General features: G+C 47.9%; 1 protein-coding gene across 6 annotated transcripts in view; it reads right to left on the reverse strand.

Annotated features, from left to right (window-relative positions):
- Positions 1 to 800: 800 nt before the first annotated feature.
- Positions 801 to 26477, reverse strand: part of NMT2 (N-myristoyltransferase 2) — a 250814-nt gene continuing 225137 nt past the window's right edge. For all 6 annotated transcript variants that reach the window (XM_063921460.1, XM_063921459.1, XM_063921458.1 and 3 more), the window contains 2 exons: positions 26182 to 26319; positions 801 to 4575 (listed from right to left, as the gene is read on the reverse strand). In XM_063921460.1, the coding sequence (XP_063777530.1) occupies positions 4555 to 4575; positions 26182 to 26319 (159 nt within the window). In that variant the 3' untranslated portion in view covers positions 801 to 4554. The remainder of the gene's footprint in view (positions 4576 to 26181; positions 26320 to 26477) is intronic.

The raw sequence follows: 26477 nt of genomic DNA on the forward strand, positions 1-26477 counted from the left end.
ACCCCCCAGACTGGCTGGGAGCTGTGCAGGGACTGGTGAGCTTACATGTGCCAGTACTGGTGTATATAGTGCAGCATCATTATAGCCTGCCCATTATAGATACACAGCATTTATATTTATAAAAGGTTAACACTACACCGTCACACACACACACTCAGCGTGACAGAGCCCCGGCTTCCAGCAACCTGCAGCTCCTGTGGGAGTAGTGATCGCACTCCTAATATAATCCGGTCTGATTTTGACCATCTTTTATCTAGTATTTAATATGTTATGTAAGTTATATGTAACTGGACCAGGCAACCTCTACTTCCTATCGCGTTTGCTGCATCACATCCCCCTTCAGTATATAGAGTGCTCACACAAACAATGCATTATAGTACCAGCACTTGTTTCCCCACATGTCTAATAAACATTAAAACTAGAACGAACAAAGATCAGTTAAAAACAAAAAGAAAACATACCTTGATGGCTCTCCCCTAATGCCGACTACACGCCTGAACGACAGGCAATCATCACGCTGGTTGGGCCCAATGGAAAGATTTAATGAAGGATTGAATGATCACTGTTCCGTCCTTTATTAATAAGCCCTGGATCGCAGTTGATCTCTTCCAGTTGGCCGTACAGCAAGGCCGACCAGAAGACATTGCATGTGACCCGCAGGAACAAGCAATACTACGTACACACCAGGCGAGTCACAGGTTTTGTCCTGGTGTTATCGGCCTAGTGTGTACCCACCCTAAATGAATGTAAATATTTCAGTGGATAAGGATTTGAGGGAAAAGAAAAGACATGATACAAAGTGCAGTAACAGCTTTTCCTTTTATTAAAAAGCCTGGAACCTCATCACTGAGGACATACAGTAACTTTCCAATGGGAGATGCTGCGACGTAAAGGGGTTTTCCATCATAAACATTTTATTTTCTAACGTAATGCGTGTGCGGATGTTACTTAATGGAAAACAAAATTGTACATTGCCACTCTGCTGTTGGGGGGACCCTGCTCCTTCCACGAGGCTTCCTATATATATCGCCTTTCCCCTCCCCCAGTCACGTACAGCGCTCTCCTCACACGAGGGGACAAGTTCCTGCCTGGCACAAGATCAGCACACACCTATGCTGAACTAGTCTGTGCTGCTGAAATATTCCCATAATCTGACTGGTTGTTGCGTTGCTGCTCATTCAAAATCTGGGGACACACAGAGGAACAGCAGTTAAAGGGGAAGATTCAATTATATGCGGAACATGGAGCAGATATCAGTGATAAACGGGGCAAAATAACCATTTTATTTTTAAAACATGGGAAAAAAACCCCAATAAGCGTAACATTTTAAAATAAAACTTTTAGGCTGGAGAACCTCTTGACACTTTCTTGGCCCTTACACTCAGGAAGAAAATTGCCATGATACACTGTTTGGTTCTTGTTGGTTACAGCACGGTCCCATTTGGCAAATAATACTGGAGAAGTTCTCAAAAAATATCTATGCTCGTATATATATATATATATATATATACTTGAAATTTTTTTCTCATGTTCGGGTCCTCACTTCTGGTTCCTTAGCTTCACAACACGAAATATATCTTCCTAGGACGTATGAGACTGAATGGAAGATACAAATGTATTTACATTAATTTTTCCATATAAAAAAATCTAAAGCTTTTTACAGCAATGCGCTGATCTAACGGAGGGGTAAAAGTAAAAGCAGTATTCTAGCTCACTATGTATCACGTGATATCTACTAGAGTAGAAACAACTATTTTGTGTGAGAAATTTGGTATTAATACCATGAATACTGCAGACGGCTGCATATAAATACGTAAACGTACCAAAGCTCTTTGAGTAGCTACATAGACAAAGACAAAAAAGAAAATATGTGAAGTGGGGGATTTAACAAATTTTCAAGAGGGGACAAGTGGTGGCGTTATATAATGCACTAGAAAAATGACAGCTAAAATTTGATTGGTTGCTATGGGCAACGCCCACTTGTCCTCTGTAGGAGGTTTGTTAAATAACCCTCACAGGCTCAGCTTCCTGTGATCATGTGATTGTGCAATGATCATGTGATCATGGAAATATCAGGAGTGTACTATGGATTAAGAAACTTCAATAGCTATGCTGGCCATTGGGACAATACACAGAGTTCTAGTATGCCGTTACTTTTATTGCATTGCCAATGGCCAGCAGCCATCCACAATACTGGACTGTGAGGTCACGTGTTTTGGCTGGTCAGCAATACTGTGGAACGACTAGAAATACATTTAATACTTGTGAGATCAAAGCTTTAGCAGCGACATTTCACATAAAAGAACATTCTGCGCAGTAAATTGCTGTTGCTTCCATCCCTACTGCAATGTTCCACTTTTACGCCTTGAAAACAAAACCATAAATAGTCATGTTTCTTATTACAGTATTGTGACCCCCATGTACCTGTGCTGCTTTCAGAAACCACCTCCCATTGACCCGACAAAGTATGATTGATCACTGGTTGGATTATTTAAAAAAATAATGAATTGTAATTATAGGATAGATTAGTTATCTCTTTCATTTTTGAGTTGTGATTCAAGCTGACAATAACCGGTTGCTCATTGTTATGTGCAGTGGGAAGATTAAGGGGTCAAGCTGCCCCTAAACACAAATACTGTGCACCCACTTACCCGCCAGCCCATGAAGTAGCTGCAGGGCAAAACACCTCCCTCTCCAGCTACCTGTTGCTTTTTTTGGGCCTTTCACATATTTCTATTGTGGCCCAATAACCTCCTCTCCCGGGCTTCAGGATTCCATATGTGAATGCTCCCGAGACTCCCCTGATATGAACCTAAGCTTCCGGGCTCCTAGGCTGCACATGCACCTGCTCCTGAGCCTCCCCCTAATGCATCATGGGGGATGTAGCCTTTGTTCTGTATCCAAATGGCACCAGCTCAATTGGGGCACTGGAAAGTTCTAATGCAGGGGGACTGCTGTGCTGCCCCCAGCCAGTGGCACCTCTAGCAGGAAATCCAGCACTTACCATGGCAATCAGAGTCACACAACACTAAATGCAGTGAGCAGAGAGCTTTTCAAACCACTCTCTTTGCAGAAAGCAAGCCACAAACCTTTCCCCCAGTCATGTGACCACCAAGGAGATTCATGACTACCTGGCTCTTGCTAAGAGATCAGTTGGCACTCTTCTGTACTGCAGTCCAATACATGCATTTTGCAAACACTGATTGCAAGGAGAAATCCTAAACAAATAGTCCGCTGCTTAATGTTAAACAGATATAAAACTTGTTGTATTAAAAAAACAATCATCATCTATGTGGGATGGCGACTGTAATAAAAAAAATACCTGTCCTAAAGGACAGAGGAGACAACCAGTCTCAGCCATATCAACATTAGTTTGGTAGACGTCACTGCCTCATGAATACTGGTCAGGGTCAATAAATATCAGTCATACAGCACCTCAGTGATCGCATTCCCAATTGATATGGCTGCATTCTCATGACTTTGGGCGTTAAAATGTCTGCTTGCACCATGTGTGGAAAATTATCAGAATAGTTTTTTCTTTATGTATTAGTAAGGGAACTTCTCACTTTCTGCCTAAATGATGCCTTTGGTTCCTTGCGAGCTGGCTTCATTCACAAAATGGCTGCCTCCATATTATGAAAATAAAAGCTACATTAAAGATGATGGGCACCTCAGTCCCTTAAATAGCCGAGGCAGATATATCTAGAAAGCAATAATCTCACTTTTTCATAATTACCGATACAGTTTATTAAAAGTTCTGAGCATCTTTTATCACCCCTGCGTGTGTAATGAGCCGATAGCCAATAGCAAGGTACTTAGTGGTAGTTTCCTGCTGGCTGGGAACGCCACTTACTGCCTCTTTTCTAGGAGTTTCAATTTCCCAGACTGTAGGCAAAACTGCAACTCCCGGTATCGCCATACATTCTCTATAACACAGGCATTTCTTCATTTTTGGGTCACAAATATCCCATTTTCACGTTGCCAGCTACGAATAGACACTATGACAATTCCTGATCTCATAGGACAAACAAGCGTTACAGCAAAAACAAGGAAAGGTTTAACATTTCCTTGCGGAGACCTGCAGGAGTTTGCCCGAAATAAACTGCAAAGTAATTTATTTTTGACCCTCAGAAAGCCACGTAGTTTACACCTCTTTCATATGGTGCTTTATCAAATCTGAAAAGTTTATTTCACATGCATTCTGCAGTTCACGTTGTATAAAAAAATGGTTGTGACGTAAAGACCAAATGATCGATCGTGTCCTTGTAAAGTTCAACGTTTCCAAATGAAAAGGAATGTGTGCTTCGTTTTGGTCTTTCATTCTGTTTTTTTGTTTCCGTTGGTTTGCTTGTTTTACTCCCATAAATAATGCACGTGCGTCACTGGGAAATGACCACAGCGCAGTATGATAACGGTGTGGTGGGAAGTCTCTAGGCTGCTCACATATCCACTAGGTCTCCAGGTTCCCTCATCTCCCGTCAGTTTGTGCTTGTCTTTCCTGAAGAGCAGCTCACGTTGCATGTGTCTGATGACTGGCAGTCTAACACGGAGGAGTTACTGTAACACAAGACCTACCTAGAAAGTAAAAGAACTTAATATTATATTTTTATTAAAAAACAAACAAAACAAAAAACAGGATTTTAATACCTACCGGTAAATCCTTTTCTCCTAGTCTGTAGAGGATGCTGGGGTCCACTTCATGACCATGGGGTATAGACGGTTCCACAGGAGCCATGGGCACTCTTAAGACTTTTCAATGGGTGTGAACTGGCTCCTCCCTCTATGCCCCTCCTCCATACCTCAGTTATAGGAACTGTGCCCAGGGAGACGGACATTTCGAGGAAAGGATTTACTTTAATACTAATGGTGAGATACATACCAGCTCACACCTCAACCATGCCGCACAACATGGCATTCAACATAACATACGCCAACAGGCATGAACCAATTACAGCAAACATGCTGAAACTAAGAAAACACAACATGTGTAACTCTAATAAACAAAACTGTAGGTAAAGTACGCACTGGGATTAGCGCCCAGCATCCTCTACGGACTAGGAGAAAAGGATTTACCGGTAGGTATTAAAATCCTGTTTTCTCATACGTCCTAGAGGATGCTGGGGTCCACTTCATGACCATGGGGTTTTTACCAAAGCTCCAGTACGGGCGGGAGAGTGCAGATGACCCTGCAGCACCGATTGACTGAACTTGAGGACTTCATCGGCCAAGGTGTCAAACTTGTAGAACTTAGCAAATGTGTTTGACCCTGACCAAGTAGCTGCTCGGCAAAGTTGTAATGCCGAGACCCCCCCGGGCCGCCGCCCAGGAGGAGCCCACCTTCCTAGTAGAATGGGCCTTCACCGACGTAGGTAACGGCAATCCAGCCGTAGAATGTGCATGCTGAATCGTACCTCTGATTCAGCGCGCAATAGTCTGCTTGGAAGCAGGACACCCAATCTTGTCGGGAGCATACAGGACCAAAGAGAGCCTCTGTTTTCTGTATCCTAGCTGTTCTAGTGACATAAACCTTCAAAGCTCTAACCACATCTAGAGACTTTGACTCAGCGAACGTGTCAGTAACTACTGGCATCACAATAGGTTGGTTTATGTGGAAAGATGAAACCACCTTTGGAAGAAAATGTTGGCGAGTTCTCAACTCTGCCCTATCCTCATGAAAGACCAGGTAAGGGCTCTTGTGAGACAAGGCTCCCAATTCAGACACCCGCCTTGCGGATGCCAATGCCAAAAGCATCACCACTTTCCAAGTGAGAAACTTCAACTCTATCTCTTGTAGAGGCTCAAACCAATCCGATTGAAGGAACTGCAACACCACATTAAGGTCCCATGGTGCCACTGGAGGCACAAATGGAGGCTGGATGTGCAGAACCCCTTTCACGAAGGTCTGAACCTCTGGAAGAGCGGCCAATTGTTTTTGGAAGAAAATTGACAAGGCCGAAATCTGGACCTTGACTGACCCCAATCGAAGGCCCGCCTCCACACCAGCCTGCAGAAAATGGAGAAAACGTCCCAACTGAAACTCTTCCGTAGGAGCCTTCTTGGATTCACACCAAGACACATATTTTCTCCAAATACGGTGGTAATGTTTCGACGTTACTACTTTCCTGGCCTGAATAAGTGTGGGAATGACTTCCTTTGGAATACCCTTTCGGGCTAGGATCCGGCGCTCAACAGCCATGCCGTCAAACGTAGCCGCGGTAAGTCTTGATACACGCACGGCCCCGGTTGCAGCAGGTCCTTGCGAAGAAGAAGAGGCCGAGGATCTTTTATGAGCAACTCCTGAAGATCTGGGTACCAAGCGCTCCTTGGACAGTCTGGGGCAATGAAGATTGCTCGAACCCTTGTTCTTCTTATGATTCTGAGAACTTTGGGGATCAGCGGAAGTGGAGGGAAGACATACACTGACCGAAATACCCACTGGGTCACTAGCGCATCCACTGCTATTGCTTGAGGGTCTCTCGACCTGGAACAATATTTCTGAAGCTTCTTGTTGCGACGAGATGCCATCAAGTCTACTTGAGGAACTCCCCAAAGACATGTCACCTCTGCGAAGACTTCTTGGTGGAGGCCCCACTCTCTTGGATGGAGATCGTGTCTGCTGAAGAAGTCTGCTTCCCAGTTGTCTACTCCCGGAATGAAAATTGCAGACAGAGCCGTCACATGTCTTTCTGCCCAGAGGAGGATCTTTGTCACCTCTGCGATCGCCGCTCTGCTTTTCGTTCCGCCCTGCCTGTTTATGTACGCGACTGCTGTTACATTGTCCGACTGGATCTGCACGGGATGATCTTGAAGAAGATGTACCGCTTGTTGAAGGCCGTTGTAAATGGCTCTCAATTCCAGCACGTTTATGTGAAGGCAGGTTTCCTGACTTGACCATTTTCCTTGGAAACTTTCCCCCTGATTGACAGCTCCTCAGCCTCGGAGACTTGCATCCGTGGTTACCAGGACCCAGTTCTGAATCCCGAACCTGCGTCCCTCTAGTAGGTGCGAGCTGTGTAGCCACCACAGGAGCGAGATCCTGGCTTTTGACAGGATAGGATTATCTTCCGGTGCATGTGTAGGTGGGATCCCGACCACTTGTCTAACAGGTCCCACTGGAATACTCTGGCATGGAACCTGCCAAACTGTATGGCCTCGTAGGCCGCCACCATCTTCCCCAACAACAGAATGCACTGATGGATCGACACACTTGATGGTTTCAATATTTGTTTTACCATTTTCTGGATTTCCAGAGCCTTTTCCACCGGAAGAAATACTCTCTGAACTTCTGTGTCCAGAATTATCCAGAGAAAAGACAATTTTGTCGTCGGTTCCAGCTGTAACTTTGGAAAATTTATGATCCAACCGTGTTGTTGGAGTATGGACAGGGAGAGCGTGATGTTCTGTATCAACTGCTCCCTGGATCTCGCCTTTATCAGGAGATCGTCCAGATAAGGAATTATATTGACCCCTTTTTGACGAAGGAGGACCATCACCTTGGTGAATACCCTCGGCGCCGTGGAGAGACCGAAAGGCAACGTCTGGAACTGGTAATGGCAATCCTGAACCGCGAATCTCAGATAAGCCTGGTGAAGAGGATAAATGGAAACATGCAGGTAAGCATCCTTTATGTCTACTGACACCATGTAATCCCCCTCCTAAAGACTGGAAATCACTGCCCTGAGTGATTCCATCTTGAACTTGAACCGTTTCAAGTAGAGATTCAGATTTTTTAGGTTTAGGATCGGTCTGACCGAGCCGTCCGGCTTCGGAACTACAAAGAGACTGGAATAAAATCCCTCCCCTTGTTGTGACAAAGGTACCAGGACTACGACCTGATCCTGACATAATTTTTGAATTGCCGCTGTTACTGCCTCTCGTTCTGGAAGAGGAGCTGGCAAGGTCGATTTGAAAAATCGGCATGGGGGAACGTCTTGAAACTCCAGCTTGTACCCTTGGGATATTATCTGCAAAACCCAGGGGTCCAGGCCAGACTGAACCCAACCTTGGCTGAACAGTTTGAGCTGTGCCCCCAACCGAGCGGCCTCCCGCAAGGGAGCCCCAGCGTCATGCTGTAGATTTGGCAGAAGTAGGGGTAGACTTCTGCTCCTGGGAACCTGAAGCCGCTGCGGACTTCTTTCCCTTTACCCTTCCCCTACATGCAAAGAAGGGGGAACCTCTCGCTTTCTTGTATTTATTGGGCCTAAAGGACTGCATGTGAGAGTGATATGTCCTTTTTGCCAATGCAGGCGCAGAGGGCAAAAATGTCGACTTACCTGCGGTAGCCGCCGAGACTAACGCATCCAGTCCATCGCCAAATAAGGCCTCACCTTTATACGGGAGAGCCTCCATATTTCTTTTGGAATCTGCATCCGTGTTCCACTGGCGAATCCACAACGCCCTCCGAGCCGATACTGCCATGGCAGCTGCTTGTGAACTCAAGAGTCCAATATCTTTCATCGCTTCTAGCATGTATGCGGCAGCGTCTTTGATATTCCCTAACTTAAGGAGTATCTCATCTTTATCAATCATGTCAATTTCTGATGACACGCTTTCTGACCATTTTTCAATAGTGCAGGGACAATTACCTTCTTTGTCAACAATTACCTTCTTTGTAACAAAGGGGGTGATTCCCATTTTTTCCTGTCCTCTACCGGGAAAGGATAAGCTATTTGAATTCTCTTGGGAATACGAAATGTATTTTCGGGATTCACCCACATCTCTTCAAAGAGAGTATTAAGCTCGTGTGAAGGAGGGAAAGAAACCTTAGATTTCTTTTCTTTATAGAAATAAACCTTCTCCTGAGGTACAGGAGTGGCTTCCGTGACTTCCAGAACTTCCCTTATAGCTACAATCATATATTGTATATTTTTCGCCAATTTATGATCTATTTCCCTGGAGTCACTATCGTCGGCACAGGAATCAGTGTCCGTGTCGGTATCAGTATTCACAATATTCGCAAATGGTCTCTTATGTGACCCAGAGGGGTCGCCTGCGGATGGAAGAACAGAACCCTGAAAAATCACATCTTCCACAGATTTTCTCCAGCATTCAGCATGAGATTCAGACTTATCTAATCTCCTATTGATATGATGCATACTATCACGTATTTCTTTCACCCATGCAGGCTCTTGGTGTGTCGGCAGCGCCACCACATTACACTTCTGTGTCCCTAAAATTGTTTCCTCCGGGGAGGAACTCCCTGCCTCTGACATGTCTTACACACTTGTACAACACACACACAGTCACACTGGGACTTATAGGGGACAGACCCACAGTAAAATCTGTCAGAGGGACACAATTTAGGAGCAGCCAGTTCACAACCCCAGCGCCAGTATCTAATGCCTGTGAACACAGAATGCCCACTGACATGCAGCGCTTTTTACACAGTAAAACACACTTGTAAAGCACCAGATTCGCTTGTGCCCCCCTCCGGTTTTGCACCCTGATACTTGTAGTCAGAAGTGAAGGAGGACCAGCGATGTCTCTGCAGCCTGAGAGAGAAAATGGCGAGGAAGAAGCTCCACCCCCACAATGGCGCGTTTTTACCTCAGAGACTTTGCATAATATTTATACTGGCGGTGGTAGGGCTGTGCCTGGGCATCTTTTGCCCCCTTTTTGCCAGTTTATAGAGGTGTTTTTGCTGCCCAGGGCATCCCCCCTTTCTGCACCCTGCAGTACCTGTGTGTGTGGGCAGCAATGGCGCGCTGCGCTCCCGGCAGCCACGCGGTACCTCAGCCGTCACTTTACTTGATAGAAGATCTGTCTTCTTCTACTCACCTGTCTTCTGACTCTGTGAGGGAGGGGTGACGGCGTGCTGTGGGAGTGAGCATCTAGACACGGCTAGCGTTCAGTACCCTTCAGGAGCTAATGGTGTCCTGTCAGCCAGAAGCAGAGCCATGAAACTCTTCAGGAAGTTGGTTCCTACTTCTGCCCCCTCAGTCCCACGAAGCAGGGAGACTGTTGACAGCAGTTCTCCCTGAAAATAAAAAACCTAACATAAGTCTTTTCAGAGAAGCTCAGTAGAGCTCCTCAAAGTGCATCCAGTCTGCCTGGGCACATTTCTAAAACTGAAGTCTGGAGGAGGGGCATAGAGGGAGGAGCCAGTTCACACCCATTGAAAAGTCTTAAGAGTGCCCATGGCTCCTGTGGAACCGTTTATACCCCATGGACCCCAGCATCCTCTAGGACGTATGAGAAAAGGAGAAAAAGACCACACAGTAGCAGATTTGTTTCGGGTCATACCCACACTGGGATCTCTAGTGTTAATATTCTAGATGCCAGTTTGAGTAGTTAAATCACCCCCAGGATGCCAGGAGAAGAGCCTGCACCAACAAAAGGTTATAGCAGTCCCCCAGAGGCCTCAGGATAAGCAATCAAGAGTTACAGGTTGTAGAGCAGTAAGGCACGTCTTACTCCATATGCCTATCCAGACCACGCCTCTCATGTATTTAAATATTTGAATGAAAAAAACAACTGTGCCTATGGGGATGTCTCGCATCCGCGTGTAATATGCCCCCTGTTGTGACATTACCCCCACCCCACCAGTGGTATTAGCCCCCACCCCCTTGTGCTTATAGATCCCCAGTAGCATAATATAACCATCAACTAGTGTCCAAACACCTCCATTCTGGTACTACCACCTGTAATGTAAAGTAAAGAACCGTACCATCTACCCGGAGCCAATAGATCCCCCCCCCCCCCCCCCATCAGCATTACTCTTTCCCCTCCCCCATTCAGCAGAGCACAGCAGCTGCATGTGTCAGGGGGAATGATCACTCCAGAGATCATTCCTCGCAGAAAGAGATCTAACAAAGGTAAGTTCTTACCATAAATCTCCTTTTCTGCAGCGGGGTACACTGGTATTCCACAGGGAATAACATCGGGGATGTCCTAAAGCAGTTCCTCATGGGAGGGGATGAACTATAGCGGGCACAAGAACCCGACGTCCAAAGGAGGCATCCTGGGAGGCGGAAGTATCGAAGGCATAGAACCTTAGGAATGTGTTCACTGAGGACCACGTAGCCGCCTTGCACAACTGGTCAAGGGTCGCACCACGGCGGGCCGCCCAAGAAGGTCTAACAGACCGAGTAGAATGGTCTTTGATGGTAGCAGGAAGTCCAGCCTGTACATAAGCATGTGCAATCACCATTCTAATCCATCTGGCCATGGTCTGCTCATTAGCAGGCCAGCCACGTCTATGAAAACCAAAAAGAACAAAGAGAGAATCAAATCTCCTAAGCGAAGCTATTCTCTTCACATAAATACGGAGAGCCCGTACCACATCCAAAGACCACTCTTTGGAGGATAAACCTGGAGAGGTTAAGGCCGGAACCACAATCTTTTGGTTAAGGTGGAAAGATGACACCACCTTAGGTAGATAACCAGGGCGTGTTCTAAGAATGTTTATAGGGAAGAGAGACTCCTCCCTGGTCCACCGACGGCTCGAACACCGCACCCCAACCCCGCAGACTGGCATCCGTCGTCAGAAGGACCCAGTTGGAGATCCAGAAGGGACGACCCCTGTTCAATTATTGGTCCTATAGCCACCAGCTCAGTGACAGACGAACTTCCGGAGTGACGACTTCCCTTACCCATGCGTCCGAAGTGGTCTGTAACCATACCTGAGCCAACCATAGAAGTCGGCCTCCCACCCTGGGATACCCCAGAGGGAGGCCCGCCCCGTCATGCAGCAGGCTTATCTGTTTTGATGGGCAACCCAGGCACGTTTAGGTTTGTGCTTAGTGGATTTGGAAGTGCGAGCCTGTTTCTGGTACGCCTGACACTTTGCTTTACCTGGAGGTCGAAAGGAGCGAAAGGAAGTACTCTAAGCCTTCGGAGCCGAAGGAGTAGTACTAGGCAGACATGCAGTCTTAGCTGATGCCAAGTCAGCAACAACCTTGTTGAGATCTTCCCTAAAAAGAATGTTTCCCTTAAAAGGGATCACCTCCAAGGTCATTTTAGAGTCCAGGTCTACAGACCGCAACCAGAGAATCCGGCGAGCCAGAATGGAGGTAGTAGACGCTTTGGCCGCCAGGACACCTGCATCAGATGCCGCCTCCTAAATATAATGAGAGACTGTAATAATATATGAAAGACATTGTCTAGCATTATCAGGAAAATCAGACGGTAGTTCCGCTTCAACTTCCTGAACCCAGGCTTCAAAGGCTTTTGCCGCCCAAGAAGCCACAAACAACCCTCCACACGCTTATCCGTCGGTTCCGTCAGCGAGGTGACGGTAGTGACCGGCAGACGCGCGACTTGTGAGTACACCGGCGGTGGTGTTTCCCAATTTTTACTTAACTCTGCAGCGAGGGGATAACGAGCTAGCATCTTTTTAGACAGGGAAAATTTATTTCCGGGATATTCCCAAGATTCCTGACGTATGTCAACCAAGTGGTCAGAATGGGGTAAAACTAATTTAGTAACCTTCTGACGTTTAAACTTATCTGGTTTCTTAGAGGTAGCTGGAGGCTCTTCGTCATCATCAATCTGAAGAATCAGCCTGATAGCCTCCAAGAGGTCAGGAACATCCACTTGTGTCAGAGATTTCCTATCATAAGCATCTGCAACAGTGTTTGAAGGGTCAGTCTAAGTGCCATCTTCATCGGATGAAGTATCCGAAACATGTGTGGATTGTGAGGAAGTAATGGCCCGTTTAGATGACCCCTTGGTCTTAGGCGGGCGAGGATTAGGATTTTGCTTAGTCAGAGACTGATTTAATTGCTGTAACTGAGAAGACAGAGTATCTGCCCATGGCAGATTAACTGCAGGGACAATATGTGGCTGTAATGGCACAGGAGGTCCCATAGGGGACTCAAGTCTAGTTACTAGCGTAGTCAGTAAATTAGAGAAAGCAGCCCAAGGTGGGTCTTGATTTGCCCCCGTTGCTGCAGACTGACTGTGGGGTATAGAACCCCCAGTACCTGAACCCTCAGCTGCTATGTTTTCCTCTGGGTAATCCGTGGCGTCAGCACTGCCTGGTGCAGGATCAGCCATGGAACTGCCACCCTGTTTAGCAGACATTATTTGTAAGCGTAACCCTAGGGTGCAATAGTACAATTTAAGCAGACAAATTACCTGACAAAAAAAACCCTGTATAGTGTGACTGCAAGCAGAGCACAGAGGATTTAAGAGGTATGCAGTGACTGTAAAACACAGAGAAAAAATAAGATTTTACTCACCGGTAAATCTATTTCTCGTAGTCCGTAGTGGATGCTGGGAACTTCGTAAGGACCATGGGGAATAGACGGGCTCCGCAGGAGACTGGGCACTCTATAAGAAAGATTTGGTACTATCTGGTGTGCACTGGCTCCTCCCTCTATGCCCCTCCTCCAGACCTCAGTTAGGATACTGTGCCCGGAAGAGCTGACACAATAAGGAAGGATGTTGAATCCCGGGTAAGACTCATACCAGCCACACCAATCACACCGTATAACTCGTGATACTATACCCAGTTAACAGTATGAAATACAACTGAGCCTCTCAACAGATGGCTCAACAATAACCCTTTAGTTAGTCAATAACTATATACAAGTATTGCAGACAATCCGCACTTGGGATGGGAGCCCAGTATCCACTACGGACTACGAGAAATAGATTTACCGGTGAGTAAAATCTTATTTTCTCTGACGTCCTAGTGGATGCTGGGAACTCCGTAAGGACCATGGGGATTATACCAAAGCTCCCAAACGGGCGGGAGAGTGCGGATGACTCTGCAGCACCGAATGAGAGAACTCAAGGTCCTCCTCAGCCAGGGTATCAAATTTGTAGAATTTAGCAAACGTGTTTGCCCCTGACCAAGTTGCAGCTCGGCAAAGTTGTAAAGCCGAGACTCCTCGGGCAGCCGCCCAAGATGAGCCCACCTTCCTCGTGGAATGGGCTTTTACTGATTTTGGATGCGGTAATCCAGCCGCAGAATGCGCCAGCTGAATTTGTGCTACAAATCCAGCGAGCAATAGTCTGCTTAGAAGCAGGAGCACCTATTTTGTTGGGTGCATACAGGATAAAAAGCGAGTCAGTTTTCCTGACTCCAGCCGTCCTGGAAACATACATTTTCAAGGCCCTGACTACGTCCAGTAACTTGGAATCCTCCAAGTCCCTAGTAGCCGCAGGCACCACAATAGGTTGGTTCAAGTGAAAAGCTGATACCACCTTAGGGAGAAACTGGGGACGAGTCCTCAATTCTGCCCTATCCATATGGAAAATCAGATAAGGGCTTTTACATGACAAAGCCGCCAATTCTGACACACGCCTGGCCGAAGCCAAGGCCAATAACATGACCACTTTCCACGTGAGATATTTCAGATCCACAGTTTTAAGTGGTTCAAACCAATGTGATTTTAGGAAACTCAACACCACATTGAGATCCCAAGGTGCCACAGGAGGCACGAAAGGGGGCTGAATATGAAGCACTCCCTTTACAAAAGTCTGAACTTCAGGCAGTGAAGCCAGTTCTTTCTGGAAGAAAATCGACAGAGCCGAAATCTGGACCTTAATGGAACCCAATTTTAGGCCCATAGTCACTCCTGACTGTAGGAAGTGCAGAAAACGACCCAGCTGAAATTCCTCTGTTGGGGCCTTCCTGGCCTCACACCACGCAACATATTTCCGCCAAATACGGTGATAATGGTTTGCGGTTACTTCTTTCCTGGCTTTTATGAGCGTAGGAATGACTTCCTCCGGAATGCCCTTTTCCTTTAGGATCCGGAATTCAACCGCCATGCCGTCAAACGCAGCCGCGGTAAGTCTTGGAACAGACAGGGCCCCTGCGGTAGCAGATCCTGTCTGAGCGGTAGAGGCCATGGGTCCTCTGATATCATTTCTTGAAGTTCTGGGTACCAAGCTCTTCTTGGCCAATCCGGAACCACGAGTATCGTTCTTACTCCCCGCCTTCTTATTATTCTCAATACCTTTGGTATGAGAGGCAGAGGAGGGAACACATAAACCGACTGGTACACCCACGGTGTCACTAGCGCGTCCACAGCTATCGCCTGAGGGTCCCTTGACCTGGCGCAATATCTCTTTAGCTTTTTGTTGAGGCGGGACGCCATCATGTCCACCTGTGGCCTTTCCCAACGGTTTACCAACAGTAGGAAGACTTCTGGATGAAGTCCCCACTCTCCCGGGTGTAGGTCGTGTCTGCTGAGGAAGTCTGCTTCCCAGTTGTCCACTCCCGGAATGAACACTGCCGACAGTGCTATTATGTGATTTTCCGCCCATCGGAGAATCCTTGTGGCTTCTGCCATCGCCATCCTGCTTCTTGTGCCGCCCTGTCGGTTTACATGGGCGACTGCCGTGATGTTGTCTGACTGGATCAGTACCGGCTGGTTTTGAAGCAGGGGTTTTGCCTGACTTAGGGCATTGTAAATGGCCCTTAGTTCCAGAATATTTATGTGCAGGGAAGTCTCCTGACTTGACCATAGTCCTTGGAAGTTTCTTCCCTGTGTGACTGCACCCCAGCCTCGAAGGCTGGCATCCGTGGTCACCAGGACCCAGTCCTGTATGCCGAATCTGCGGCCCTCTAGAAGATGAGCACTCTGCAGCCACCACAGTAGAGACACCCTGGTCCTTGGAGACAGGGTTATCAGTTGATGCATCTGAAGATGCGATCCCGACCACTTGTCCAAGAGGTCCCACTGGAAGGTCCTTGCATGGAACCTGCCGAATGGAATTGCTCCGTATGAAGCCACCATTTTTCCCAGGACTCGTGTGCAGTGATGCACCGATACCCGTTTTGGTTTTAGGAGGTCTCTGACTAGAGATGACAGCTCCTTGGCTTTCTCCTGCGGGAGAAACACTTTTTTCTGTTCTGTGTCCAAAATCATCCCCAGGAACAGTAAGCGAGTGGAAGGAACCAGTTGCGACTTCGGAATGTTTAGAATCCAGCCATGCTGTTGTAGCACATCCAGAGATAGTGCTACTCCGACCAGTAACTGCTCCCTGGACCTCGCCTTTATAAGGAGATCGTCCAAGTACGGGATAATTAAAACTCCCTTTTTTCGAAGGAGTATCATCATTTCTGCTATTACCTTGGTAAACACCCTCGGTGCCGTGGACAGTCCAAACGGTAGTGTCTGGAATTGGTAATGGCAATCCTGTACCACAAATCTGAGGTACTCCTGGTGAGGAAGGTAAATGGGGACATGCAGGTAAGCATCCTTGATGTCCAGGGATACCATGTAATCCCCCTCGTCCAGGCTTGCTATAACCGCCCTGAGCGATTCCATCTTGAACTTGAATTTTTTTATGTATGTGTTCAAGGATTTCAAATTTAAAATGGGTCTCACCGAACCGTCCGGTTTCGGTACCACAAACAGTGTGGAATAGTAACCCCGTCCTTGTTGAAGTAGGGGTACCTTGACTATCACCTGCTGGGAATACAGCTTGTGAATGGCCTCTAGCACAGCCTCCCTGCCCGAGGGAGTTGTCGGTAAGGCCGATTTGAGGAAACGGCGGGGGGGAGGCGCCTCGAATTCCAGCTTGTACCCCTGAGATACTACTTGAAGGATCCAGGGATCCACCCGTGAGCGAACCCACTGATCGCTGAAATTTTTGAGGCGGCCCCTCACCGTACCTGGCTCCGCCTGTGGAGCCCCACCGTCATGCGGCGGATTTGGAAGAAGCGGGGGAGGACTTTTGGTCCTGGGAACCTGCTGTGTGTTGCAGCTTTTTCCCCCTTCCTCTGCCTCTAGACAGAAAGGACCCGCCTTTTCCCCGCCTGTTTTTCTGGGGTCGAAAGGACTGTACCTGGTAATACGGCGCTTTCTTAGGCTGTGAGGGGACATGGGGCAAAAATGCTGACTTCCCAGCTGTAGCTGTGGAAACAAGGTCTGAAAGACCATCCCCGAATAACTCCTCACCCTTATAAGGCAAAACTTCCATGTGCCTTTTAGAATCTGCATCTCCTGTCCACTGCCGAGTCCATAAGCCTCTCCTAGCAGAAATGGACAATGCACTTATTCTAGATGCCAGCCGGCAGATCTCCCTTTGTGCATCTCTCATGTACAAGACTGAGTCTTTTATATGCTCTACGGTTAGCAATATAGTGTCCCTGTCTAGGGTGTCAATATTTTCCGACAGGGAATCTGACCAAGCAGCAGCAGCACTGCACATCCACACTGAAGCAATAGCTGGTCTCAGTATAACACCAGTGTGTGTATATATAGACTTTAGGATAGCCTCCTGCTTTCTATCAGCAGGTTCCTTTAGGGCGGCCGTATCCGGAGACGGTAGTGCCACCTTTTTAGACAAACGTGTGAGCGCTTTATCCACCCTAGGGGGAGTTTCCCAACGTGACCTATCCTCTGGCGAGAAAGGGAACGCCATTAGTAATTTTTTTGAAATCGCCAATTTTTTATCGGGGAAAGCCCACGCTTCTTCACACACTTCATTTAATTCTTCAGATGGGGGAAAAAATAAGAATTTACTTACCGATAACTCTATTTCTCGTAGTCCGTAGTGGATGCTGGGGACTCCGTCAGGACCATGGGGTTTAGCGGCTCCGCAGGAGACAGGGCACAATAATAAAAACTTTAGGATCAGGTGGTGTGCACTGGCTCCTCCCCCTATGACCCTCCTCCAAGCCTCAGTTAGGATACTGTGCCCGGACGAGCGTGCATAATAAGGAAGGATATTGAATCCCGGGTAAGACTCATACCAGCCACACCAATCACACCGTACAACTTGTGATCTAAACCCAGTTAACAGTATGATAACAACAAAGGAGCCTCTGAAAAGATGGCTCACAACAAGAATAACCCGATTTTTGTAACAATAACTATGTACAAGTATTGCAGACAATCCGCACTTGGGATGGGCGCCCAGCATCCACTACGGACTACGAGAAATAGAATTATCGGTAAGTAAATTCTTATTTTCTCTAACGTCCTAAGTGGATGCTGGGGACTCCGTCAGGACCATGGGGATTATACCAAAGCTCCCAAACGGGCGGGAGAGTGCGGATGACTCTGCAGCACCGAATGAGAGAACTCCAGGTCCTCCTCAGTCAGGATGTGCCCCTGACCAAGTAGCAGCTCGGCAAAGTTGTAAAGCCGAGACCCCTCGGGCAGCCGCCCAAGATGAGCCCACTTCCTTGTGGAATGGGCTTTTACTGATTTTGGCTGTGGCAAGCCTGCCACAGAATGTACAAGCTGAATTGTACTACAAATCCAGCGAGCAATCGTCTGCTTAGAAGCAGGAACACCCATCTTGTTGGGTGCATACAGGCTAAACAGCGAGTCAGATTTTCTGACTCCAGTCGTCCTGGAAACATATATTTTCAGGGCCCTGACAACGTCAAGTAACTTGGAGTCCTCCAAGTCCCTAGTAGCCGCAGGTACCACAATAGGTTGGTTCATGTGAAAAACAGAAAACACCTTAAGGAGAAATTGAGGACGAGTCCTCAATTCTGCCCTGTCAGAATGAAAAATTAAGTAAGGGCTTTTATATGATAAAGCCGCCCATTCTGACACACGCCTGGCTGAAGCCAGGGCTAATAGAATCTTCACCTTCCATGTGAAATATTTTCATTCCACAGTGGTGAGTGGATCAAACCAATGTGACTTTAGGAAACTCAAAACAACATTGAGATCCCAAGGTGCCACTGGGGGCACAAAAGGAGGCTGTATATGCAGTACCCCTTTTACAAACGTCTGAACTTCAGGCACTGAAGCCAGTTCTTTCTGGAAGAAATTCGACAGGGTCGAAATTTGAACCTTAATGGACCCTAATTTTAGGCCCATAGACAGTCCTGTTTTCAGGAAATGTAGGAAACGACCCAGTTGGAATTCCTCTGTAGGGACCTTCTTGGCCTCACACCACGCAACATATTTTCGCCAAATGCGGTGAAAATGTTTTGCGGTTACATCCTTCCTGGTTTCGACCAGGGTAGGGATGACTTCATCTGGAATGCCCTTTCAGGATCCGGCGTTCAACTGCCATGCCGTCAAACGCAGCCGCGGTAAGTCTTGGAACAGACAAGGCCCCTGCTGGAGCAGGTCCTCTCTTAAAGGTAGAGGCCACGGTTCTTCCGTGAGCATCTCTTGAAGTTCCGGGTACCAAGTCCTTCTTGACCCATCCGGAACCACGAGTATCGTTCTTACTCATCTCCTTCTTATGATTCTCAGTACTTTTGTATGAGATGCATAGGAGGGAACACATACCCTGACTGGTACACCCACAGTGTTACCAGAGCGTCCACCGCTATTGCCTGAGGGTCCCTTGACCTGGCGCAATATCTGTCTAGTTTTTTGTTCAGGCGGGACGCCATCATGTCCACCTTTGGTTTTTCCCAACGGTTTACAATCATGTGGAAGACTTCCCGCTGAAGTCCCCACTCTCCCGGGTGGAGGTTATGCCTGCTGAGGAAGTCTGCTTCCCAGTTTTCCACTCCCGGAATTAACACTGCTGAGAGTGTTATCACATGATTTTTCGCCCAGCGAAGAATCCTTGCAGTTTCTGCCATTTCCCTCCTGCTTCATGTGCCGCCCTGTCTGTTTACGTGGGCGACTGCCGTGATGTTGTCCCACTGGATCAATACCGGCTGACCTTGAAGCAGAGGTCTTGCTAAGCTTAGAGCCTTGTAAATTGCCCTTAGCTCCAGTATATTTATGTGGAGAGAAGTCTCCAGACTTGATCACACTCCCTGGAACTTTTTTCCTTGTGTGACTGCTCCCCAGCCACTCAGGCTGGCATCCGTGGTCACCAAGACCCAGTCCTGAATGTCGAATCTGCGGCCCTTTCATAGATGAGCACTCTGCAGCCACCGCAGAAGAAAACACCCCTGTCCTTGGAGACAGGGCTATCCGCCGATGCATCTGAAGATGCGATCCGGACCATTTTCCCAGCAGATTCCACTGAAAGGTTCTTGCGTGAAATCTACCGAATGGGATCGCTTTGTAAGAAACCACCATTTTTCACAGGACCCTTGTGCAATGATGCACTGATACTTTTCCTGGTTTTAGGAGGTTCCTGACTAGCTCGGATAACTCCCTGGCCTTCTTCTCCGGGAGAAAACATCCTTTTCTGGACTGTGTCCAGAATCATTCCTAGGAACATTAGACGTGTCGTCGGAAAAAGCTGCGATTTTGGAATATTTAGAATCCACTCGTGCTGTCGTAGAACTACTTGAGATAGTGCTACTCCGACCGCCAACTGTTCTCTGGACCTTGCCCTTATCAGGAAAGCGTCCATATTTCTTTTAGGAAGAATCATCATTTCGGCCATTACCATGGTAAAGACCCGGGGTGCCGTGGACAATCCAAACGGCAGCGTCTGAACTGATAGTGACAGTTCTGTACCACGAACCTGAGATACCCTTGGTGAGAAGGGCAAAATTTGGACATGTAGGTAAGCGTCCCTGATATCCAGTGACACCATATCGTCCTGGTTCGCTATCACTGCTCTGAGTGACTCCATCTTGATTTGAACCCTTGTATGTAATTGTTCAAATCTTTTAGATCTCACCGAGCCGTTTGGCTTCAGTACCACAATATAGTGTGGAATAATACCCCTTCCCTTGTTGTAGGAGGGGTACTTTGATTATCACCTGCTGGGAATACAGCCTGTGAATTTTTTTTTCCCAATACTGCCTCCCTGTCGGAGGGAGACGTTGGTAAAGCAGACTTCAGGAACTTGTGAGGGGAAGACGTCTCGAATTTCCAATGTACACCTGGGATACTACGTGTAGGATCCAGGAGTCCACTTGCGAGTGAGCCCACTGCGTGCTGAAACTCTTGAGATGACCCCCCACCGCACCTGAGTCCGCTTGTATGGCCCCAGCGTCATGCTGCGGACTTGGCAGAAGCTGTGGAGGACTTCTGTTCCTGGGAATGGGCTGCCTGCTGCAGTCTTCTTCCCTTTCCTCTAACCCTGGGCAGATATGACTGGCCTTTTGCCTGCCTGCCTTTATGGGTACGAAAGGACTGAGACTGAAAAGACTGAGTCCTTTTCTGCTGAGATGTGACTTGGGGTAACAAAAGTGGATTTTCCAGCTGTTGCCATGGCCACCAGGTCCGATGGACCGCCCCTTTATACGGCAATACTTCCATGTGCCGTCTGGAATCTGCATCACCTGACCACTGTCGTGTCTATAAACATCGTCTGGCAGATATGGACATCACATCTACTTTTGATGCCAGAATGCAAATATCCCTCTGCGCATCTCGCATATATAGAAATGCATCCTTAAAATGCTCTATAGTCAATAAAATATTGTTCCTGTCAAGGGTATCAATATTTTTAGTCAGGAAATCCGACCAAGCCCCCCCAGCGCTGCACATCCAGGCTGAGGCGATTGCTGGTCGTAGTATAACACCAGTATGTGTGTATATACTTTTTAGGATATTTTTCAGCTTCCTATCAGCTGGCTCCTTGAGGGCGGCCGTATCTGGAGACGGTAACGCCACTTGTTTTTATAAGCGTGTGAGCGCCTTATCCACCCTAAGGTGTGTTTCCCAACTCGCCCTCACTTCTGGCGGGAAAGGGTATACCTCCAATAATTTTCTATCGGAGGAAACCCACGTATCATCACACACTTTAATTTATCTGATTCAGGAAAACTACAAGTAGATTATTCCCACCCTACATAATACCCTTATTTGTGGTACTTGTAGTATCAGAAATATATAACACCTCCTTCATTGCCCTTAACATGTAACGTGTGGCCCTAAAGGAAAATACGTTTGTTTCTTCACCGTCGACACTGAAGTCAGTGTCCGTGTCTGTGTCTGTGTCGACCAACTGAGGTAAATGGGCGTTTTTACAAGTCCCTGACGGTGTCTGAGACGCCTGGACAGGTACTAATTTATTTGCCGGCCGTCTCATGTCGTCAACCGACCTTGCATCGTGTTGACATTATCACGTAATTCCTAAATAAGCCATCCATTCCGGTGTCGACTCCCTAGAGAGTGACATCACCAATACAGGCAATTTGCTCCGCCTCCTCACCAACATCGTCCTCCTACATGTCGACACACACGTACCGACACACAGCACACACACAGGGAATGCTCTGATAGAGGACAGGACCCCACTAGCCCTTTGGGGAGACAGAGGGAGAGTTTGCCAGCACACACCAAAAACGCTATAATTATACAGGGACAACCCCTTATACAAGTGTTTTCCCTTATAGCATTTTCACATATGTAATCACATCGCCAAATAAGTGCCCCCCCTCTCTGTTTTAACCCTGTTTCTGTAGTGCAGTGCAGGGGAGAGCCTGGGAGCCTTCCTCACAGCAGAGCTGAGCAGGAAAATGGCGCCGTGTGCTGAGGAGAATAGGCCCCGCCCCCTAAAACGGCGGGCTCTTCTCCCGGAGTTTGTGAGATCTGGCAGGGGTTAAATACATCCATATAGCCTCAAGGGCTATATGTGATGTATTTTAGCCATAAAAAAGGTATAATACATTGCTGCCCAGGGCGCCCCCCCGAGCGCCCTGCACCCTCAGTGACCGCTGGTATGAAGTGTGCTGACAACAATGGCGCACAGCTGCAGTGCTGTGCGCTACCTTATGAAGACTGAAAGTCTTCTGCCGCCTGTTTCTGGACCTCTGGACCTCTTCAACTTCGGCATCTGCAAGGGGGGTCGGCGGCACGGCTCCGGGACGAACCCCAGGGTGAGACCTGTGTTCCGACTCCCTCTGGAGCTAATGGTGTCCAGTAGCCTAAGAAGCAAATCCATCCTGCACGCAGGTGAGTTTTCTTCTCTCCCCTAAGTCCCTCGTAGCAGTGAGCCTGTTGCCAGCAGGACTCACTGAAAATAAAAAACCTAACTTAAACTTTTATTCTAAGCAGCTCAGGAGAGCCACCTAGATTGCACCCTTCTCGGCCGGGCACAAAAATCTAACTGAGGCTTGGAGGAGGGTCATAGGGGGAGGAGCCAGTGCACACCACCTGATCCTAAAGTTTTTATTATTGTGCCCTGTCTCCTGCGGAGCCGCTAAACCCCATGGTCCTGACGGAGTCCCCAGCATCCACTTAGGACGTTAGAGAAACTATAGGTAGTTTTTTCTCCCCAAACATAATACCCTTTTTTGAGGTACCTGGGTTTATATCAGAAAGGTGTAATACCTCTTTCATTGCCTCAATCATGCAACGAATGGCCCTAGAGGACATTAAATTTGACTCATCGTCGTCGACACTGGTATCAGTATCCGTGTCGACATCTGTGTCTGCCATCTGAGGTAGCGGGCGCTTTAGAGCCCCTGATGGCCTTTGAGTCGTCTGGGCAGGCACGAGCTGAGAAGCCGGCTGTCCCGCATTTGGCATGTCGTCAAATTTTTTATGTAAGGAGTCGACACTTGCACGTAATTCCTTCCATAAATCCATCCACTCAGGTGTCTGCCCCGCAGGGGGTGACATCACATTTACAGGCATCTGCTCCGCCTCCACATAAGTCTCCTCATCAAACATGTCGACACAGCCGTACCGACACACCGCACACACACAGGGAATGCTCTTAAAGGAGACAGGACCCCACAAAAGCCCTTTGGGGAGACAGAGAGAGAGTATGCCAGCACACACCAGAGCGCTATAATAATGCAGGGACTAACTGAATTATGACCCTTTATAGCTGATTATAGTATTAAACTGCGCCTAAATTTAGTGCCCCCCTCTCTTTTTTACCCTTTCTGTAGTGTAGACTGCAGGGGAGAGTCAGGGAGCTTCCTTCCAGCGGAACTGTGAGGGAAAAATGGCGCCAGTGTGCTGAGGGAGATGGCTCCGCCCCTTTTTCGGCTGACTTTTCTCCCGCTATTTTCTGTATTCTGGCAGGGGTAATTACCACATATATAGCCTCTGGGGCTATATATTGTGGTTATTTTGCCAGCCAAGGTGTTTTTATTGCTGCTCAGGGCGCGCCCCCCCCCCCCAGCGCCCTGCACCCTCAGTGACCGGAGTGTGAAGTGTGTAATGAGGAGCAATGGCGCACAGCTGCAGTGCTGTGCGGTACCTTGGTGAAGACTGAAGTCTTCTGCCGCCGATTTTCCGGACCATCTTCATGCTTCTGGCTCTGTAAGGGGGACGGCGGCGCGGCTCCGGGAACGAACACCAAGGACGGGTCCTGCGGTCGATCCCTCTGGAGCTAATGGTGTCCAGTAGCCTAAGAAGCCCAAGCTAGCTGCAAGCAGGTAGGTTCGCTTCTTCTCCCCTTAGTCCCTCGTTGCAGTGAGCCTGTTGCCAGCAGGTCTCATTGTAAAATAAAAAACCTAAATTAAACTTTCTTTCTAGGAGCTCAGGAGAGCCCCTAGTGTGCATCCAGCTCAGCCGGGCACAGAAATCTAACTGAGGTCTGGAGGAGGGGCATAGAGGGAGGAGCCAGTGCACACCAGATAGTACCAAATCTTTCTTATAGAGTGCCCAGTCTCCTGCGGAGCCCGTCTATTCCCCATGGTCCTTACGGAGTTCCCAGCATCCACTAGGACGTCAGAGAAATACCAAATAAGTATATCCTGTGAAACACTATATTACTGTATATGAGAACCCTGATGCACTTAGCCCCCTTCAGGGTACAGAATATAGGGATAGCAATGTGTGTGGGATACACGGAATAGAGACTACACAGCAGCTATAGGCACACACACAGTACAATGCAGAAATTATTACAAACAACAATAAAACTGCACTGGACTAGCAATACTAAGTACTGTGCTACCAAGTAAAGCTATGTAGGTATATAGATATAACAATGCACAGTAAAGACTGGATGTATATCACAGGGTACTTGTACTAAATATCTCTGTAGCAATGCACTTGTTCTTAACTAACACTGTCTAAATGACATGTAGAATACTTAAGTGTCCTGTAAATGCACAGCGCTGATGATGCAGGTGGCTTTACAGCTGAGACATTGCCCACCAGTCCCAGAATCAGCTCAGCATGTGTGTAATGGCGCCCAAACGCTGACAGGGAGTGAGGGAGACAGAGAGATGCAGCTCCAGGGCGGGAACATTTGCAGTAAACGGCGTCTGGGGGAGGGGCTACAGGTCAGAGACTTATCTCCTTGCTGGACTTCGCCACCGGGTACTGTGGGGCCTATGAAAACGGATTTTTATATAATCCGACCTGTGCTCCTTGCCCTGGTTGTCTAGTGAGGTCCCTGTACAGCCACAGTGTCCACGCCAGCCAGGGCAGCCCGTCTCCTAGAGACCACGCCGGATCGCACTTTTCAGAGAGTCCCGCCTGGGGGACCCTCTTACCTCCTCCCTATGAAGCGGCGACGCGATCCTGGAGAGCAGCGGCAAGTGTGTGTGTGCCCTGGAGAAAACCGGAGCCCTCCACTGTAAGTACCCGGTAACCAGGGCGCGGGAGTATACAGCGCCGCTGGGGGAGGTGAGGGAGCCGAAGCACGATATGTCAGTATGACATATAGCACTTTGAAATGTCTGTGCTGTGGCTCTTGAAGTCTTCTATCTTCTGAAAAGCTCTTTTAGCTGCCTGCACTGCAGGCACCAACTTACAAACTGAGCTCCAGTGCCTGGAGGCGGGGCTATAGAGGAGGTGGCCCTATGCATCCTGGGAACAGTCAAAGCTTTTAGCCTGTTGGTGCCTCGGATCAAGATCCAACTCTACACCTCATTGTTATTCCCTGTGGAATACCAGTGTACCCCGCTGCAGAAATTGGGTATTTCATATTATTTCTCTTTACATAGATGTAAATTAATCTACAGAATTAGTAATCTTCCTAGCAATGGGTCTAATTCAGATGTGGATGGAGTTGCTGCTATTGCTGCTGCTTACAGAGAGGCAACAGCGGGCGTCATCTCTGACACATCAGCTGGCTGCGTGACCCAAGAGGCCAGGAAACCTTCGTCCACTGACGGAAATCCGGGCCTCGTCCAACCCAGCAACATGCCTCAGTTTTAAGAAATGGAGGCCGTTGTCGCCCCCTCCCCACCCTCCAAATGGCATCAGACTATCAATCACTGAGTCTGCTGCATTCCTGCGTCCTGTGTAGCAGGACCAGTTCACACACATCAGGTACTGCACCAAGTAGCGAATATCGGTACTTATGACGCAGGACGGCGCTCCATCCCCATCCGACTCAGGCCCAATATGTGGATTATGTGGGGCCTGAAACTAGAGAATGAAAAAAGCACAAAAAAATACTGAACCAACAAATGGCGAGTTGCCGAAAACCTGTGGAACCGAAAATAACAGGGCACCGGGGTCAGAAAGATCAGCTCACCTTTTCAGAATCCATGGCCGGGCATCTCCAGTTGAACAAGTAATATTGCAAGTTGCCATCTCCTATGCCAAACTTCAGTTTTTCCAAGAACGTTTTGTTCTCCATCAGATCGAGAGCATTGAACACGTCAAACCCTTTCTACCGAGACACAGAAATCAGACAGAACAATGTGAGCCCACCGGGAACTCTATTAATAAGAAGCTTCAACAGCGTCACGAATCCTGCAAAGAACATCCCGTACCTGTCTACATGAGATCAGTGGTGGCAGTCATTCACACACTACCATCAATCTTACA

This window comes from Pseudophryne corroboree, chromosome 5 (genome assembly GCF_028390025.1).
Source record: "Pseudophryne corroboree isolate aPseCor3 chromosome 5, aPseCor3.hap2, whole genome shotgun sequence".
Classification (NCBI taxonomy): Eukaryota; Metazoa; Chordata; class Amphibia; order Anura; family Myobatrachidae; genus Pseudophryne; species Pseudophryne corroboree.